General features: G+C 36.6%; 1 protein-coding gene across 1 annotated transcript; it reads left to right on the plus strand.

The window, feature by feature from the left end:
* The first annotated feature begins 19,283 nt into the window (after nt 1-19,283).
* Nucleotides 19,284-20,853, plus strand: LOC110885635 (uncharacterized protein At4g06744). The gene has a single exon (XM_022133337.2). It carries the CDS (start codon nt 19,304-19,306, stop codon nt 20,633-20,635), a length of 1,332 nt encoding a protein of 443 aa, XP_021989029.1. The 5' UTR covers nt 19,284-19,303; the 3' UTR covers nt 20,636-20,853.
* The last annotated feature ends 497 nt before the right edge of the window (nt 20,854-21,350 follow it).

A 21,350-nucleotide genomic window follows, 5' to 3' on the forward strand; every position in this document is an offset into this window, starting at 1 on the left:
CGAGGATATCCAGGACACGGTCGTTAACCCCCAATGTTTATGTTATCAAACAATACAGATTAAAACGGGTTATGCAGATTTATTAAATCACAATCCGACTAAATAATCTCATACCCGACCGAGCGGTATTTATAATACCGTATCCCAAGCCCGTATAGGGAAAATAAGTTAAAAGTATTTACCTGATGCTAGCATTAAAATCCTAAAGCTTTTTGAAGGCACCTTCTACCGGATCTATTTAATCTGTATAGAAGGTTTATTAACCTATTAGGATGCTAACGGGTCTTTAATTAAGTCAAGGACTTAGACCGGCTAGCTAGAAGGAAACCTTACGGTTCTTAAACGCTAGATTAAGCAGAGACCAGAATAGAATGTGGTTTAGACCCGACAAGCTTAGATACTTGTATAATTTGCGTAAACTAAACACATTCTGGAAAATGAGAATTTAATGATAAGGTTAAGCCCCTTTCGGCTATTTAACGTAAACTAGTCACGTAAACCGATCCGAACGCATAAACTCGTAACGGGTAACCAAATAAATTATATACAGGTCTTAATCGTTATTATGCTCAAAATATGTTATTACATCAATAAGATGTCAACATATATGCCCAAAAAATAATTTAAACCAAAATAAGTCCCATAAGGGCATTTTGGTAATTTTAATGTCCATAAAAGAGTTTAAATGTGAAACTGCATTTTAAGTCTGATTTAATCAGCAAAAGTATGTATTTTTATAAGTTATAACAGTAGGGTATTTTATATATGTGAACTTTATCTTATATAACCAAACTATGCATCGGAGGGGCATTTTGGTAATTTCACATAAGCTTTAAAGGTCAAAATAGACTTCTGAGTTTAAAAACTTTGGCTTACTGTTTAGTTATATAAACTAACTTAAAACATCAGTAGGTAATAAGTTTTATATGCCAAAAATAGTTTTGACCCATACTAGGTGCTTAAAAACGCTTAAAAGTCGGTTTTAAGGGATATTCGGGTTAAAAATGAAATCTGAGTTTTTGATCAGTTTAAAAGGTTCAAAATATTTTATTTATCATATAAAATCAGTAGCAAAAAGTTTGGCATCAAAATAGTATGTAAAACTCATTTTATGCACAAAAAGGATAAAACCGACAATTACCGAATTCAAGCTATAATCCTATGTTAGGCTCGGCCTAAAAATAAATAAATATCTTCAAAAATCCCAAAATATTATTTTACATCAGTAGGTAAAAAGTTTGGTATCAAAAATCGGGTTTAGATAGGCTTTATGCTAATTACGCCATTTAAATGATAAAAACCTCCTTAATGACGCTATTGAGCATAACTCCTAATCTAGACTTCAAACTGATGTCAAATTTTTGGGACAAGTCTATATATCAGTAGCAAAGGTGTTAATCCATTCACATTGCTAAAAATCTCAGTTGTGTGTCAAAAGGGCGTTCATGGCATTTTTAAGCATAATTACGATCAAGTGCATATAATTCAATCCATTAGGCATCATGCAATATAACTCCAGAGGGTTATACTACTGAGTAATGTGGTCCTAATGGATGCTTAAAACATGGGAGAATTAATATTAAACGGGTCAGAACTGAAAGTCAAAGCAAAAGTCAAGCTTTTGCGACTTTCGGTTATAAACTGACCTTAGACTATTAATTGCCGGGTTAGGACTGATAAAACATGTTTTGATATTAATTACCAAGTCATTAGAATGTTAAAATATAATTTAGAACTTCTGTTTTATTAATTTTTGTCATTTTCAAACATTCTATCCAGTTTGACTTTTTGTCAAACTACTTTGACCCGACAATTAACTGGTCAAATGAGATAATTAGGAGGTGCCCTTTTAGGGGTTAATCACCTACCTTTATATGGTTCCATAACCACTTTAATTTGATCAGTGGCTGGTTCATATGTAATTAAAACGAAAGTCGAATCTAAATTACGATAAGTTTGACTTCTAGACAATTAAGCTAATTAAAACGACTAAGCAAGTAATTAGAGGCTTATTAATGGTCATAGCTGTCTCTTCTACACTTCAAATTCTTCTTCTAGTGTTTGCAAGCTCCAGATGTAGGTCCTTTTGAAGTTGTTGCAAATGATGTGTCAAGAACATAATACTAGCACTCCTTATATAGCGAATTTCATGAACTTAGATCATTCACACTTGTTATGGGACATCCTTGGATCACCCCAGGTGTCCTAGTTGATGAAATAAACCGACATATAGCTCATAGGGTCGATACAACCTAAGTTATGGCGGTTTGGAGAAGCTGACCTGCACCTGGCATGAATTTTCTGCGCTGGGCGTTCTCAGGCGGGTCGCGTAAGCCATAGAGGAGGCTTACACGGGCCTCGTAGGCCTGTTTAACCAAGGAAGTCGTTTACATAGTCATTCGGATTGAACTGCGTCGGTGAGTAGGTAGAATCCGAATGGTGAAACGAATGGGAATGCAACGAATGATACGATTGGTGAGATTTGCGGGAGTGATGGGAGTGTTGAGAATGGTTCAAGTGTTGGGGCTCGTCTGGGGCCCAAAAGATGGATGGAAAGAAGGTGAAGAGCTTAACGAGACAGAGTGTCTCGCCGGCTCAAAGGAGTGACCCCACAGATCGTGTGAGTCAGAACTGGAAAGGGACGCAGACGGAGTGCGTCGGTGTGATGGTCCTGCTGCTGATGGTCCCCCTCGCATGGGACCCTTTCCCCTACCTCTAACTCTGGGAGGCATTATAGTTAAGCTTCCTGTCATAACAAGAAAACAAAACAAAATTAAATATAAACTGCAAAGGAAAGTTAAGAATAAATCCTAGGTCATGGCCTTGACTCGAAAGTCTAAGGAATGTGCTTATTGTGTCATTGAGATTAAACACAAAAGGCTAGTGTTTAATTCACTCAATGTTGGCTCTGATACCAACGTGTCACACCCCGATATTTCCACATATTACCGGTGGGCCCGGCGAGGAGTATCGTGACGTAATTGATATCATCATTGTCAATACACACAATAATATAGCACAGCGGAAGGCTGGGTAAATAAACTATTACAAACCATACTGTCTGAGTGTTCGAGTGTATGAATAATACAAACTGGAATGTAATAAGATCCACAGGCGGATCATAAATGTACAAAGAAACAAAAACTATAGACTTCAGGTATCTATGGATTTGCAAGATCCTCTTAAGACACCTAACAACTCCAGCCTATTACGAGAGGTACCTGTCAATCAGTCTTTAAGAAAATACGTCAGTTTACACTGGTAAATACGATTAACTGACTCTTTTGAAAATATTTATGAAAATTGATTTAAGTGCATATGGCACAAACCATTTATAACTTGGGACAATCTTTAATAAAATCTTGTATACAGTTTTACATGTTTGTCATACATATGGGGCCGGTTTAGAAGCCGGTCATGATTAACTGACTCACCACTTATAAAACCCACAGGGGAGTTATCCCCAACTTGTGGGTAATTTAACTTTTTAGCATTTGCATCTGTCAGGTGCATGCCTACACCCCGTGCATAGGTCGTGGTCATTAATAACTTAAATGAGCCGAGGATATCCAGGAACAAGGTCGTTAACCCCCAATGTTTATGTTATCAAACAACACAGATTAAAACGGGTTATGCAGATTTATTAAATCACAACCCGACTAAATAATCTCATACCCGACCAAGCGGTATTTATAATACCGTATCCCAAGCCCGTATAGGGAAAATAAGTTAAAAGTATTTACCTGATGCTAGCAGTAAAATCCTAAAGCTTCTTGAAGGCACCTTCTAACGGAGCTATTTAATCTGTAGAGAAGGTTTATTAACCTATTAGGATGCTAACGGGTCTTTAATTAAGTCAAGGACTTAGACCGGCTAGCTAGAAAGAAACCTTACGGTTCTTAAACGCTAGATTAAGCGGAGACCGAAATAGAATGTGGTTTAGACCCGACAAGCTTGGATACTTGTATAATTTGGGTAAACTAAATACATTCTGGAAAATCAGAATTTAATGATAAGGTTAAGCCCGTTTCGGCTATTTCATGTAAACTAGTCACGTAAACCGATCCGAACGCATAAACGCGTAACGGGTAACCAAATAAATTATATACAGGTCTTAATCGTTATTATGCTCAAAATACGTTATTACATCAGTAAGATGTCAACATATATGCCCAAAAAATAATTTAAACCAAAATAAGTCCCATAAGGGCATTTTGGTAATTTTAATGTCCATAAAAGAGTTTAAATGTGAAACTGAGTTTCAGGTCTGATTTAATCAGTAAAAGTATATATTTTTATAAGTTATAACAGTAGGGTATTTTATATATGTGAAATTTATCTTATATAACCAAACTATGCACCGGAGGGGCATTTTGGTAATTTCACATAAGCTTTAAAGGCCAAATTAGACTTCTGAGTTTAAAAACATTGGCTTACTGTTTAGTTATATAAATTAACTTAAAACATCAGTAGGTTATATACCAATAATAGTTTTGACCCATATTAGGTGCTTAAAAACGCTTAAAAGTCGGTTTTAAGGGATATTCGGGTTCAAATATGAAATCTGAGTTTTTGATCAGTTTAAAAGGTTCAAAATATTTTATTTATCATATAAAATCAGTAGCAAAAAGTTTGGCATCAAAATATTATGTAAAACTCATTTTATGCACAAAAAGGGTAAAACCGACAATTACCGAATTCAAGCTATAATCCTATGTTATGCTCAGCCTAAAGTAAATAAAAATCTTCAAAAATCCCAAAATATTATTTTACATCAGTCGGTAAAAAGTTTGGTATCAAAAATCGGGTTTAGATAGGCTTTATGCTAATTACGCCATTTAAATGATAAAAAGCTCCTTAATTACGCTATTGAGCATAACTCCTAATCTAGACCTCAAACTGATGTCAAATTTTCAGGACAAGTCTATATATCAGTAGGAAAGGTGTTAGTCCATTCACATTGCTAAAAATCTCAGTTGTGTGTCAAAAGGCCGTTCATGGCATTTTTAAGCATAATTACGATCAAGTGCATATAATTCAATCCATTAGGCGTCATGCAATATAACTCCAGAAAGTTATACTACTGAGTAATGTGGTCCTAATGGAAGCTTAAAACATGGGAGAATTAAGCTTAAACGGGTCAGAACTGAAAGTCAAAGCAAAAGTCAAGATTTTGCGACTTTCGGTTATAAACTGACCTTAGACTATTAATTGTCGGGTTAGGACTGATAAAACATGTTTTGATATTAATTACCAAGTCATTAGAATGTTAAAATATAATTTAGAACTTCTGTTTTATTAATTTTTGTCATTTTCAAACATTCTATCCAGTTTGACTTTTTGTCACTTTGACCCGACAATTAACTGGTCAAACGAGATAATTAGGAGGTGCCCTTTTAGGGGTTAATCACCTACCTTAATATGGTCCCATAACCACTTTCAATTTGATCAGTGGCCGGTCCATATGTAATTAAAATGAAAGTCAAATCTAAATTACGATAAGTTTGATTTCTAGACAATTAAGCTAATTAAAACGTCTAAGCAAGTAATTAGAGGCTTACTAATGGTCCTAGCTATCTTTTCTACACTTCAAATTCTTCTCCTAGTGTTTGCAAGCTCCAGATGCAGGTCCTTTTGAAGTTGTTGCAAATGATGTGTCAAGAATATAATACTAGCACTCCTTATATAGTGAATTTCATGAACTTAGATCATTCACACCTGTTATGGGACATCCTAGGATCACCCTAGGTGTCCTAGTTGATGAAATATACCGACATATAGCTCATAGGGTCGATACAACCTAAGTTATGGCGGTTTAGAGAAGCTGACCTGCACCTGGCATGAATTTTCTGCGCTGGGCGTTCTCAAGCGGGCCACGTAAGCCATAAAGGAGGCTTACGCGGGCCGCGTAGGCCTGTTTAACTGGCAAAACAAGTTTCAAGGTTGGCAGATTCAGTCCCTGATTGTTTTAACCCTTTTTAATCTCATTGTTGACATGTAGGGCCCTTGTAGTCAGTTTGTTGAAGCTCAAGGATGAATAAACTAACTTCGTTAGGCTCGGGTTTGTTAAATATCATTATGAATGCAAGTTTCATCAAGTTGACACTTATAGCCCAAAGTTTTGAAAACATGCTTAACGATCTCGAAACCACGTGAAATTTTTATCACTTATTCTTGGGAGTATATTTGAATATTTCCAAGCCTCAGTTTTGTTAAAAGGTCACTCAGAGGTCAGAATTGACATGTTGACACGTTTAACCCTTGTAGTTTTATAATCTCCCGATTATTTTCACAAACGGCTCCTTATATCCAATTAATCACCCATTTAAGAATATTTTCTTCACGTATGTCATTCAGAGGCACAAGTTTGGCATGTTGACACTTTTAGTCCTTTCGCATACATATTTTCACTGTTTGTCAACTTTAGTCCCTCAAACTCAATCCTTCACATATTTAGAGTTTAGGACACGTGTCTATACATAATTGGACACGTTTTTACATGGTGTTACAAATGGGATGTGTAAAAGAGTATGTGGGGAAATGAATTAAGTATGTAGGCCAGTATGTATTGATTTAAATTCATTATAATAGCTAAAACTTGTAAGTAATCAAAAATAGGAGTGAGTATGTACATAAGTCAGTACGTGTGTGTCTTATTTATATGGAGGTTGTAATTAGGATGCATTAGCAAATCTTTTGGAATGATTAAAGTGTATTTAAGTGCTTGTACGTGTGTATGTGTGTACGTAATCATGTGTGGAAATATGTGTCTATGAATAGATGTATGTTTGTAGCCGTGCTCGAAGGAGAATTTTATTGTACACGAATGAATGGGACTTTTGTATATGTTTGCATAGCTTAAATACGTTGGGTGTTAAGTTACTAAGCCGATGTCTTGAGTATGAAACGAGAATGCAGGTATACTATTAATGTCCTTGTGAAGGTTTAATGAATTGGAATGCAAGATTGTACACGGAAAGAGGATTCGAAAAGATTAGCATGAGAAGAAGGAATACGAGTGGTTATTTGATTACGCATGTTTAGTTTATGAACGACGTCAACCAATTTTAATGATGCGCATGTATGTGGTGATTGTAGGTTGCACGGACTTAACATCATTATGAAGTATAGGAGGATTGAAGATCGAGTCAAGAGCAATGATTGTACGGGAAGAGTAGTCACATAACTGGAGATTTCATATTTCAGTTGATGCAATAATTAAGAATGAATGTTGTAAATCTTTTTAATAAAGTGTTGATTATTCCAGAAACGAATCTTATAGTGTGTTATATGTGTGATAATGAAAGAAATTTTAAGTGTAATAATGAAAGAAATTTTAAGTCCCTGTTTTTCCGCTGCATCTATATGGTTAAGTCGTGATATGGGTCTTACAAGTTGGTATCAGATCCTAGGTTTGAGCGAAATCAAGTATAAAGAAGTAAGTACTTGAACTCAAACCTGTGTGCTCATGTGACTAGTGACCCGTACAATTCGAGACTCGATCAAGACTGGAAGGTAAAATCTAATACAAGTAAGTATGTGTGATGTTACTAACCATGATGAATGTTGTAAGGTGATCTTGCTGGACAATGAGGATGTTCCGCAGTTGCGAACTAGTATGAAGATTAAGGCATGTAATAAGGCAGGCAAATGGACCCTAGGCACACAAATTTTAAAATTTGATGAGTACCTGTATTTAGCATACCTTTAAATAAGAGGGCGTAATCCTAGAAGGATTCAAACAAGTGTGGCACGAACTGAAGACCGGTTCCTTGGATATAAAGTGATGATCCTCATGGAGACACGAGACTAGTATGTGGATTGCACGCCTGGCCAGTGTGCAAGAAGCATAGAACGCTCGTGAGACCATGAGAATCATCACACGTATATCTTGCCGAACTAGGAAATAGGGGTTGTATGGAGATGGAAGGGGTTTCAATGATTCTTTAAGAGTCGGAATAATTTAAGAAAGAAAGATAAGAATGAAAAGTTTAAGCTTACGATTGAATGTAAATCAAACTTAAGAAAGACGGATGGAAACACCACTAGAAATAGAATGTAGAATGTCGCATTGAGACACGGTTCATGAAATAGAATATGGAATGTAGTGTTGGGGATACAACACTTGAAGTTGAATGTAGAAGATTGATACGAAAACGTATCATAAGAAGTGAGATGGTAAATGATGCGATGAAGGAAACAAAGGTACGGATGAAAATGTTTGAATCCGAGAAGTGGATTCAAACATGTAAGGAATGAAAGGTTGGATCTGTAAGTAAACACGAATCAAACCAGTAAGAATGAAAAGTAGAATGAAAAGTTTGAATCCATAAGTAAGCATGGATCAAACAAGTGAGAATGAATGATAAGAACGAAAAGTCCGAGTTCGTAAGTAAGTACTAACCGAACAAGTAAATATTCTTTAAAGCAAATATTATCCAAGTTATGTTTTAAATTTTGCATATATATATATATATATATATATATATATATATAGACACACACATATGGTCAGGATTTAGAGAAAACGTTAGAAAGTGTGAGAACGGTGAGAACACTTATGGATTGTCCAATCAAAACAATCTATGGACTAGATTGGTGTGGTGGCGTTTTCGTAAATAACATCAATTTTATTAAGTGGACGTGCTTCATTAAGGGTAAAAAAAGGTAAAACATCATTTTTCACATAAAACGTCGTTGAAATATAAAACACCAAATAAATACAAAACGCCAATTTTATCACTGCGTACTTTTTTCTATGTTTTTATTTAAGCTCTCAGGCTACAAAAACACCAGAAAATGTGAAACGCCATAATATATAACGCCAAGCCTTACATCCGGATAAATGTTAATTACATTTTTTTGTTATAAAAATAATATCCCGCCTAAACTACGCAATAGAAACGTCTCACCACCTTCCGTTTATCATACCAAAAAAACACACAAAAAACACAGTGGTTCCTAAAAAAAATACAACTCAATGTAAAACGCCAAAAAATACAACGATGGGAAACATCTTTTCTTTGATACGCAGTAATGTTCTGCATGAAGTTTCGCTGAATGATTTGTTACGTGAGTGTAGTAAGATTTTGCTACATGAGATGGACAAAATTCAAAAAAGAGAGACTGATGACACCCATATGTCATTCTGTCATCTTTGTTCTTGAAGAAGGTTTGGATGATTATAAGAGACATATCCCAGTGTAAATGCTACTTTGGCCTCGATGATTATAATGACGACGGCGGGCAAATAGCATCCACCCACACAGGGTCGATCTATGTCTCCAACATCCACAAAGACACTTCAACACATGAACAAAGAAAATAAACCACGCCAAACCCAAAACGCGATAGTTCTTGTAGTTTCAAAAGAAAAAATAGACCGATGACACTGAAGATTTAGATCATAAATTGCTTCTATTTGTTTTTTTTTTTAATTTTCTTTATCTGTTGTTTGTTTTGTAATTTCAGCTAATAAACAACAAAAGTACATTAATACTATAATGAAAAATATAATAAAACGCCAAAACGAACAAATGCTTGTAGAATGCCATCATGCCATAAAAACGCCCCCAAAAAACTACCTAACTATAATAAAATTACTTTGAACAAGTACTATTATAAAAAAAAAAAAAAGCTTAAAACAATGTGTAAAAAAGAATAAAACAAAAAAGTCTCATCGTTATCTAAACGCCATTGGAAAACAAAACGCCATAATTATAGCCGTCAAGATTAGACGTGTTACACCATAAAGACTGTTGAGTCTGAAAACAAAAACACGGTAACTGCAAAAACAGTAAAATGAAACGCCGGAAAAACATAATTACTAACATTTATTATATTGAAAGCCAAATACTTGGGGAATTGAATTTATTTATCTTTATCAAAACTCCATGATTGCCTGTCATGCGTGGGAAAAAAGTCAATATAAAAGAAGACCATGAGAACACAAGCTCAAACATGCCAAAAACATTGACTAAAAACGCCACATATTGTCCAAAACGCCAAAAACATTAAAAATGGCTAAGGTTATTGCATGGAGGTCTGAAAGGAAAGAGAAATGATTCATCATAAAGTTCTCTGATAGGAGAAGGGTGAAGGTAAGGACAATCAAAGCCATGCTTGGTATGAATGAAGGGGTTCAGAGGGATATCCTGGCCCTTGGGGTTCCAATGGCCAACGATTGTGAAAGAACCCGAACTGTAATAAAAAGACTCAAGAGAAAATTTCCGGGAGAAGATGATGATGAAGATGATGATGATATTGACGATAGTCCTCTACCAACACTTAGCAGTTGGGTGATGCATGGGGAAGAAGGAACGCTTGAAGTGACTTATAAAAACGGGGTGCAATATTCATTGCCAATGGAGGAAATGTTGAAGACAGGGTTACTATCTATCATTGAACAATTCTGTGATTTAGCACCTTTGAACGATCCAAAATCCAACGATGCAGTGATATTCAAGAATAGGCTGCAACAAAGAAAAGACGAGCTAGTGGCGTTATACGCCAATCTAAAATTTGATGATGATGAACCTGAAGAAAGTGATGAACAAAGCGATGGGTACATCTCTGATGTAATCGCATCCATGGAAGACTATTAGTTATTTTGATTTCGTATAATTGTAATTTTATAAAATATTAATCTATGGTAATCAATTATTAACGTAAAGACCCAGAACGCCAAAAAAATGACATGGAAAAAGCCATAACGTCAAAAAAATTAAATATGTGACACAAAAAGAATTAATTTAACGAGAAGAAATCTGAGATAAATAGTAAAACGCCAAGTAATTAATGATTCTAGATAACGCCAAAATTATCTTGCACGCCAAAAATGAAGCAGCATGTGAAACGCGAAAATCAAGAAAGTAGAAGAATACTAAAAAGACAAAAAAACCCCTCAGACCCTGATCATGTCCCGCGCCACATGTTGGGCTAGGATGCGTTCTCACCGTTCTCACACTTTTGGGCGTTTTCTCCTGATCCCGTTTCTATATATATATATATATATATATATATATATGGGATATGTTTGTATGCAAGAACGGTTAAAAGGACAAATGAGTCATACGTGTTTTGATTTGTCAAGTTTTATACTTATAGGTGAGCATAATGTATGGGCATGCATTGTCACAAATTGGAAAGAAATAACCAACGCAAGGTATGGATAACAAGTCAATGGATTTGACTCATGCCAGGTATATATAAAAGGTTATACTTTCAATAGGAGCTTATGGCTCGACTAGAGAGGGATGTGTCAGAATTGGATAACTGACAAACATGGGGCAAGATGTATTTACAATTAGACTTTCGAAAAGTCAAACGAAGTAAGATGATAATTAATAAAGCAAGTAATAGAAAAATATAAAGAAAATTTTGGTCCCCTAAGTAAGTAAGTATAACCGTTGAAAATGGTTGTTGTAGAAAAATTTTAGTTGAAAAAAAGAAATTTTGAAATAAGTTAAGTGCTAGACATATTATTATTTGACTCTTGAGGGTCAGAATGAATGATGGGCTACGACCTAGACAAATGACTTAAGTATGGATGGGAAAGGATAAATTGTTACAAGAAATACTGAAATGATGAAATGAAGTCCTTGCAAGTATGCATGAATGGAAAAGAAGTACGAACGTTTACTTCGATACGTCTACGATAAGTAAGAAGTGCCAGTTTAACCTTGAAAGTCAAAGTGCAAAAGTTGCCGAAATAACTAACAAAATGAAAGGATTGTATGTAAGAAATGGAATGTTTGATATGTTTTAGTGAGTACGTAAGAAATTTGTAAAAGGATCATAGATGAACAAGCACCATATAGAATGCAAATATGAAATGATATGTGCTAACCGTTAATTTTACAGATAAGAATGGTGGAATTCTTGGTGTGATGATAGTAGTAGAACTGATGGAAGGATGCTCACGAGTGGGAGCATATTACACGAATGAGTGAGATCAATTCTGGTACGAAAGGTACCTATAAAGAAGCGGATCGATCCGGCTTACGGATCACTGACCTATGCAATGAAGACGAGGTCGGTAAAATGTTTGGTTCATGATTGATAAGTAAGAATGGGTAGATAGAAGATTACTCACAAATAAACAAATGATAGAATAAGTACAGTATAACATGGAATGTAAGACCTTTAAAGGTCAAATTAGGATGAAATTAACCAATAAATGTTGTCATTAGAGAGAAAATGCCAAAATTCTTGAGTAAGAATTTGAGAGTAATGGTTAAATACTCGTGCGATGAACTTGCATTTCATGCCTACATGTATAGTAAAAGTAAGTGCATAGAGGGAGTTAATCGTAGAGCGACATGAATGAAATGATCTTGAATTCGACCAAAGAAGGTGTGTAGTACATGTTAGTAACAACGCAGTATCATGTTTGAAGTTCGGGTTAAGTGTGAATAAGTGAGTATGAAATAGTAGTCATGTGCGATAATGATACCATAACCGAATGTTTATAATATACGTATGATCAGATTCTAAATTTTATGTGAATATGAAACTAATTATAAGGAATGTTAATAATGGAATATTCTGGTAAATTTCATGAGGAATATTTGTATCATTAATGTAAGAGTGAAATATCAAGCAAGAAAGTATTTGGCTTAATTCAAGAAGGTAAGGACCATACGTGTGACTATGTTTATTCATGAATAAAAACCTTTTTGCCAAAGTCCTGAATGCATACATGTTGTTGTATACACTTTGAATGACTACAATAAAAAGGCAAAAGTAGGAATGAGAAAGGTTTCGAGGACGAAACCTTCTTTAAGGGGGTAGACTTGTAACGCCCCAAGACCCAAATGTTTAATTTACGAATATGTTATCTTGTTTCAAGGCATGAAGTGGGTTAACCGCTTTTAAATAATGTAGTTAAAGTTTGAGTTATATTATAAGGAAATAATTGTTGTGACAAGTATGGAAAGATGGTAAATCTTGAGGGGCTAAACTTGGGCAACTTGAAAGATGAATTTACATAAACTTTAAAAAAAAATAAAACACGCACATTAGAGAGGTGTGTGTGGGCGACGGTTTGATCAAGGGGGAAGAACAAACCCTAAAAATCACAAAATCCACTAAATTGGAAGGGAAAATGAAGGTTTGATGGATGCATGAGCTAGATTCTTAACCATCCAGACAAGATAAACACATGGTAAGTTGTATTTTATGATTTTGTGATCTTTAATAAAGTGGGGTTATGATCAATCTAGGAAATTGCATGAAATTAGGTATGAATATGTGTTAGAATCGTCACATGAAAGATGAATTATGCAAGACTTTGAGTAAATTGACGTTTGGGGATGAAACCCACTTGTAGTAGTAAGAATGCTGACATGGGTGAATCATCCATGTTAAATCTTCGTGCTAACTTGATGAATTATGTAGTGTGTGATGCATATATGTTAGCTAGTTTGAAGTATAGTATGAAATTTATTTGATTATAGTGGTGTTGGTGAGATGAATGCAAGAAGTGGGAATTTAAAGCATAAAATACTTGTACATTGTGTTTAGATAGTGGTATGCACACCAAGTGTTTGATGAAATGTTTAGGTGAAGTTAGAATGTGAGATTTTATGAAAGAACTTGACAAATATGAATGAAAATGATAATGATGTAATTGATAGTAAACTAACAAGAATAATGTGCTTTAGATGGAGTTCATATGAGAATTCAGATTGAATGTATGATTTTGTCAAAATTATGCACTAGGGGCTTGTACCTTGTTCTTGAATAGTGGGACGGCCACCATGGGTTTGATTAATTGCTCAATGGTGATTAAGAAGTGAATATGTACTAAACGCGAAACATACGAGTTTACTAGTTAAGAATAATGTTGAAATTTTGTTGTATTAGCTAACCTTGGATGACATTGCCAATTGTAGAATCATGAAGCACTAGTAAGTGTATAATTGATTATGTGAATATACGTGTGTAAGTAGGTGATCACAAGATTGCATATGGCCTACCACATAAGAATGAAGTGCATATGATTTCATTATGGTCTAGCATATCAATATGGTTACATGTTCATAAGATTGGAAGTGTATATGATTGACAGTTGACTTTCTAGAAAGTCAACAAGGTATGAATAACATGGTTAGACTTCCTAACATGATTGTGAGAATAAGGAGATCATATATATACTTGCAAGATTATTATACGACGTACATGATGGTAAGTTGAATTGATTGTATTATGAATAATGTGGTAATGAATCTATGCCTTATGTATGTTAGTAGTGACCAACAAAAGTCAATGTGACATAGGAGTGGAATGATTGATAAGATGAATGATCATTTATACTAACAATGTTGTAATATAATGGAATGAAAGGATATGCATCGTATTAGCAAGGAATCAAGCATGGAAAGCTAACGGATCAAGAGGAGACAAGGAAGTTAATGCGAAAATGGGCACTCAAGGTAAGTGACTTCCGACTCACTTCTTAGTATGTATAGGGAGTTTTTTAATACCTATGAATGTGGGGATTCATGTATGATTAGGTAATAATGGGAATTACTAAGGTAAGTATTGTTTTAGTGGGACGTAGGTAGTTATCTAAGACGAAAGTAAATTGGTGAAATTAAACGGGTCGAATAAATGCGCATGAGTCTTGTACTATTAATGAAACTCATAAAGATTATGGACCCAGGTATGGATTTTTAGTCAATTATATAGGGAAATGTTTTACGGACAATTAGAAACAAGTTCCAAGTGATTCGGATGTGAATTGGTCAAGATATGGTACTTTTAGTAATAAAAATGAAAGCTATGTTGGGCACCACCGTAGCTTACGGTGCCCACCGTAGGCTACGGTGGGTGCTGAAGCTTTTCTTCCACCGTAGGGCAGTCCCTTCTCACCGTAGCCACTTTAAGGGCCACCGTAGGCTACGACAGTCATCGTAGCTTACGATGGAGGTCAGGTGCAAAATGTAGAGTTAAGCATTTCTTCGTTTTTCTTTGATTTCGGACCCCGTGAACCCATCCCAAGCCCCGATAAGCTTCTATAATGTACCTCAGCCCTACCAAATAGCTTGGTAAGCTACGGGTGAGTATGGAACTCATTTTTAAGATCCGAAATGTACCCGAAAGTCACATAAAAAGCGTTTATGAAGCTTGAGTAAGAATGGGATGTGTAAGCGAGTATGTGGGGAAATGAATTAAGTATGTGGGCTAGTATGTATTTATTTAAATTCATTTTAATAGCTAAAACTTGTAAGTAATCATAAATAGGAGTGAGTATGTACATAAGTCTGTACGTGTGTGTCTTATTTATATGGAGGTTGTAATTAGGATGCATTAGCAAATCTTTTTGAATGATTTAAGTGTATGTAAATGCTTGTACGTGTGTATGTGTGTACGTAATCATGTGTGGAAGTATGTGTCTATGAATACATGTATGTTTGTACCCGTGCTCGAAGTAGAATTTTATTGTACACGAATGAATAGGACTTTTGTATATGTTTGCATAACTTAAATACGTTTGGGTGTTAAGTTACTAAACCAATGTCTTGAGTATGAAACGAGAATGCAGGTATACTATTAATGTCCTTGTGAAGGTTTAAGGAATTGGAATGCAAGATTGTACACGGAAAGAGGATTCGAAAAGATTAGCATGAGAAGAACGAATACGAGTGGTTATTTGATTACGCATGTTTAGTTTATGAACGACGTCACCAAATTTTAATGATGTGCATGTATGTGGTGATTATAGGTTGCACGGAGTTAACATCATTATGAAGTATAGGAGGATTGAAGATCAAGTCAAGAGCAATGATTGTACGGTAAGAGTAGTCACATAACTAGAGATTTCATATTTCAGTTGATGCGATAATTAAGAATGAATGTTGTAAAACTTTTTAATAAAGTGTTGATTATTCCAGAAACGAATCTTATAGTATGTTATATGTGTAATAATGAAAGTCGTGATATGGGTGTTACACGAACCGGTACATGAACCGGTACATCTATATGGTTAAGTCGTGATATGTGTAATAATAAAGTGTTGATTATTCCGCTGCATCTATATGGTTAAGTCGTGATATGGGTGTTACACGAACCGGTACATCTAATTCCATGAAAAAGGCCCACGGAAGTGGCTTTCTTCATAATTCTTGTGAGGGCTTCCATAGCAATGACGAACAAAAATGGAGACAGTGGGTCGCCTTGCCGAAGGCCACGCGTACAGTCAAACTCCATAGTCGGGGACCCATTTACCAACACTGAGGCCTTCGCTGAGTGAAGAGTGGCAATGACCCATTTAAGCCATTTTTCTGGGAAATTCATCTAAGACATAATGGAATCCAAAAAGGACCAATTGAGCGAGTCATAGGCCTTTTGGATGTCGACTTTGAAAAACATCCCAGATTTTTTTGCAGTTTTCATCCAAGCTAAAAATTCATTCAAGATCAACGGCCCATCCATGATATTTCTACCAGATAGAAAGGCAGATTGTTCCACCGAGATAAGACTTCCGATTACACCCTTGAGTCTATTCACGAGCACTTTAGAAATGGTTTTGTTTACACACCCAATAAGACAAATAGGTCGATAATCTGACGGGGATGTTGGGTCCTTAGTTTTAAGTATTAGGGCAATGAAGGATGAGGAGCAAGACCTGCTTATTTCTGCCTTATCATGAAATTCATTAAAAATATTAATGAAATCACTTTGCAACCCGTTCCAGAACCATTTAATAAATTTGAAGTCAAACCCGTCTGGGCCGGGAACCCGTTTAATAAATTTGAAGTCAAGACCTGCTTATTTCTGCCTCGAATTCAAAGGTTTCGAAAATTGTCTGGCAAAAAAGTCATAGAACTTTTGCTTAACAATCATCGGATTAGACTCCCACTCGCCATTCACTAGTAAACCATTTATACGATTGGAGCTCGTGTTTGAATTAATAACTGAGTGGAAGAAACCTGTGTTTTGTCCCCGTCTAAAGCCCATCTAGATTGAGACTTTTGTTTTAAGTCCATAGATTTTAGGCGATCTGCCTCACCAATTAGGTTTTTGCAATTAATCCTAGCGTCCAACTCGGACTTACTAAGAGGTCTTACCTTAGTAATTCTTTCCAAAGCCGCCACCTGATCCACCCAATGTGCGTAGTTGCCTTGGGTTCGCCTCTTTTCCAAAGCAATCCACTCTTTGATTCTATTTTTTAACCATTAGAGCTTTATTGCCAAACCCAGATCAGCCGGTCCAGTGAACCTGAAAGCTCTACACTTATCAAGGACGAAGTCAAAAAAAACCAGGTAATTCAAGCAAGGAATTATAAAACCTGAATGGGATATGGCCGTAATCAGTTGGGACGGTCGATAGAAGTAAAGGACGATGATCTGAGACGCCCCTTTCCAATGCCGTAAGGGACGCCATTGGCCAATTTTCCAAAAAAACCCAATGCACATCAGAACTCTATCCAACTTGCTGAGTTTATCTCCTTGGTCCGACATGTAGGTAAACTTGGCACCTCCCATCTAGACGTCTTGTAAAGCCGCGACTAGAATAAAGTCGTTGAAGAACTCTGCATTTTGTGCATTAAATTCTGAGTTTACTCGCTCCTCGGGACTCCTAACCTCGTTAAAGTCTCTTATAATAACCCATAGGCCTTGAACCGAGTTCCTTAGTGATAATAAATCTGCCCAAATGCTTCTTCGAACCACCGTGTTGTTTGACACATAAATGTTGACCAGATTAATTCCGGTCCCAGAAGGCACTAGATTACCACACACGCAAAGGAAATACCGGTTTTTAATAACCTGTGAGCAATTAAAGACCGATGGATTCCACAGAGATGCCATACCACCCAAGCGACCCTCCGAATCAACCACGATAACCTCAAAGGCAGACTTGCTCCATAAGCTATTAAATGCAAATTTGGAAGAATCTTCGAGCTTAGTTTCCTGAATGGCTAAAAAGTGGAAACCGTGACACATTTTGAGACCACGAACCCACTCTAACTTCCGGGAATTCCGGACCCCCTAAGATTTATTGAAAGGAAATTTATTGACAAACTAATTCATCACCTTCACCAGCAATCAAAACCTGAGTAGCTTCCTCAAAACCGGGAAGATTTATCCCCACGACGTCTCCTACCCGGGCCGTGGCCAGTACCTCCTGATTGAGATCGGTGCCTCTTTCCGATTTCCTTCCATCCCCACCGGGGGACCATAAAGTCTTGCCGCTGAAATATGCTCGGAGTAATCGCCTGCCTGAGAAACATCCACCGTCGGGGTGTTGTTCATGATTGGAGGATCCGACAAGGGAGAAGATGTCTGGGAGGAAGCGTTTTTGTTTAAATCAAATCTTTAAGAACAATTAGGGGTGTCACCATGAAAGGCTTTGGTAAGTGGGCCTTGTGTAGACCCAGCAGAAGGAGGGCTCCGAAGGTTCCTGGGCTGTTTACCAAGAGAGGCAGGAGGAATTGGGCTAGGCTGGCCAAATGGCCCAAAGTTCCTACCAGGGGTTTTATTGTTTTCACCTAGGGTGGTCCCCTCTTGACTTATTTCCACTTCAGGAAACACGTGCGCCGCCGCATCATTATTTTCCTTTGGAATTCCCGTCGATGCATGGTGTTAGCCATGCACACCAGTTCCCAAGTTTGCCGGTTCTTCTTCCTTGCGACCTTTGTGCACCGTATCAAACTCTTCAGCTCCTGCATCCGGACTAATTAAATCACCGGATTCTGATGAGTCTTGCCGGACTTCAATTAACCCATTATACACATATTGAAAAAAACCTTCAATTATCTAGGGTTATGATTGAAAGTAATTTTAATGGGTTAAAATATAATACTCCCTCCGTCCCATTAAGTGTCATATTTTTAATTTTCAAAGTCTTTATTTATAAACTTTGACCTTAAATAATTTTGTTTGTGTTAGATAATACTTGATGAAAGTTATATGATTTGAGTGTGTTTTACAAGTGTTTTTATTGAGTGATTTTCATCAAGTTTTATATAACACAAAAAAATATATAATTAAAGCCAAAATTTATAAATAAAGATTTTAAAAATTAAAAATAGGACACTATGAGACGGAGGGAATAATATAACTTTAAATGATTTTATTTTCTAAAGTGCCATATCTTAATTTTAATGGGTTAATAGTTAATACTAATTATTTTAACAACTAAACCACCTACCAAGGTGCACATGTAGCTTGATTTGAACACGTACTACTTTTGTGTGTAGTAGTCATCAATACAACAAACTATTACGTCATGGCCGGGCTACCAAATGTCTTTTTAAGAAAATACATCTATATATAGGGTGAACATAGGCCAAGTTTACATGCATAGATGCCCCAATCCCTTCACTACTTTTAAAACTCCTTGGTCCTTATCTTTGTCGAATCCAATGGGTGGCATCAATACATTCTTCCTTTTCATCTTCCTCACTCTTTTCCTTGTCGGAAATGGGGAGCAAGATGCCCAAATTAAAGCACTCCAAACAACCGTCGGTAGTAGTCTTGCTACTGCAGATGGTTTCCAAAGCGTACTAATAAGACGAGCCTACAAAACAATTCAAGCCTTCAAAAAGAAAATTACATACGATCCCAAAAATATTACAAAAACATGGAGGGGCAAAAACATTTGCCGCGATTACAAAGGGTTCTTGTGCGATGTCCGCCCCGATGTCAATCAAACCGCAATCGCGGGTGTCAAGTTTAACAACTATAACTTTAACGGCCCAAATTTAACCCTCACCGAACTCATCACCGGCTTGCCGGACATCGTTTTCTTCCATGCAAACTCCAACAACTTCACCGGCTCCATACCCACCAATCTCAACAAACTAAAATACTTCTTCGAGCTCGATCTCAGTAACAACAATTTCTCGGGTAGATTCCCCACTGAAGTCCTCCGAGCCAACAAGTTACTCTTCCTCGACCTCAGGTTCAACACGTTCGTCGGCACAGTTCCTTCACAAGTCTTCGGTCTCAAGGTCGATTTGCTCTTCATCAACAATAATAACTTTATCCAAAGACTTCCTGCAAACCTTGGCAATACGACCGCTCTTTACTTAACCCTAGCTAATAACAAGTTTATTGGTGGAATTCCTCCGAGCATTGGTCAAGCTTCCAATACTCTACTCGAGGTTCTTTTCTTAAACAACAGGTTAAATGGTTGTTTGCCGTACGAGATCGGGTTTTTGAAGAAGGCCACTGTGTTCGACGTAGGATTCAATAGGTTGCATGGCCCAATCCCACGTTCGTTTCAGTGTTTAAGGAAAATGGAGCTTCTAAACTTGGCCCACAATAGGTTCTCCGGTGTGGTGCCTGAGGCGGTGTGCAGCCTCCCGAATCTGTCGAATTTCACGCTTTCGTATAATTTTTTCACTCAGGTTGGTCCACAGTGTCGGAAGCTGATCAAGAAGGGGATTCTAAACGTGGACAGGAACTGCATTTCGGGTCTTCCGTACCAAAGAAGGCGGGCCGTGTGTTCGAGGTTCTTCGCGACAAGTCAGTCTTGTCCTAATGCAAGATCTCTCACTTTGGTACCATGCAGACAAGGGCTTTCTGATGGTGAGTTAGCTTCCTCGGATATTGAATCTACTGCACCATCGCCGGCGCCGGCTCAGGCTCCACGAAGGGGAAGTTACGGAGCTCTTTCGCCGCATTAACTCATCTTGTGGCGCCTGTTGTGTAACGGTCAAAGTGAAAGCATGCATGTTTTTTCTTTGATTTCTTTGTTTGCTTGTGTTTATGTTTGTTTATGTTTATGTTTCATGTGTTTGTCTTTTGTAACAAGTACGTGCAAATAATTGTCCTCGTTCATGTAGTTTGGGAGTTATGGACTTGTGTTTCGTTTGATTTAAAAATGCTAATTTGTCGTTGTGTATATCTTCTGATTTTATATAATTTCTGAAAGGAAAATATATATGTAAATTTTCTAAAGCAAAGTGGGGTGAACCTTTTTGTGGAATGTGATACCATATACATTCGAAAAGATTGTGCTAGGGTAACATAAATTTTCGTCCGTGGAGTTTGAAAAAGAATAACTAGATTAAAGCAATCGTGCATCTTAATGTCTGGAGTTTAAATCCCGTAAACTGTATAAATAGAATTATTTAAAAATATGTTAGTTTGTTGTTAGAAAACAATCAATCTGATAACATTATAGCAACTATAAGGGGTAGGGGCGTTCATCACCCATCACTCACTCATCACTCACACCTTTCAATCAAGTTCCGCCATGTCATCAAGCATTACTCTATTACTAGTGATGAATTTTAAGTGGAAATACGCATCACTCACCACCACACCCAACAATTTCTCTCAAAACCAATAATTTCTCTCACGCGTTAAAAAAATAACGCGTTTTCAATTTCACGCGTT

Source organism: Helianthus annuus, chromosome 10 (genome assembly GCF_002127325.2).
Source record: "Helianthus annuus cultivar XRQ/B chromosome 10, HanXRQr2.0-SUNRISE, whole genome shotgun sequence".
Classification (NCBI taxonomy): domain Eukaryota; kingdom Viridiplantae; phylum Streptophyta; class Magnoliopsida; order Asterales; family Asteraceae; genus Helianthus; species Helianthus annuus.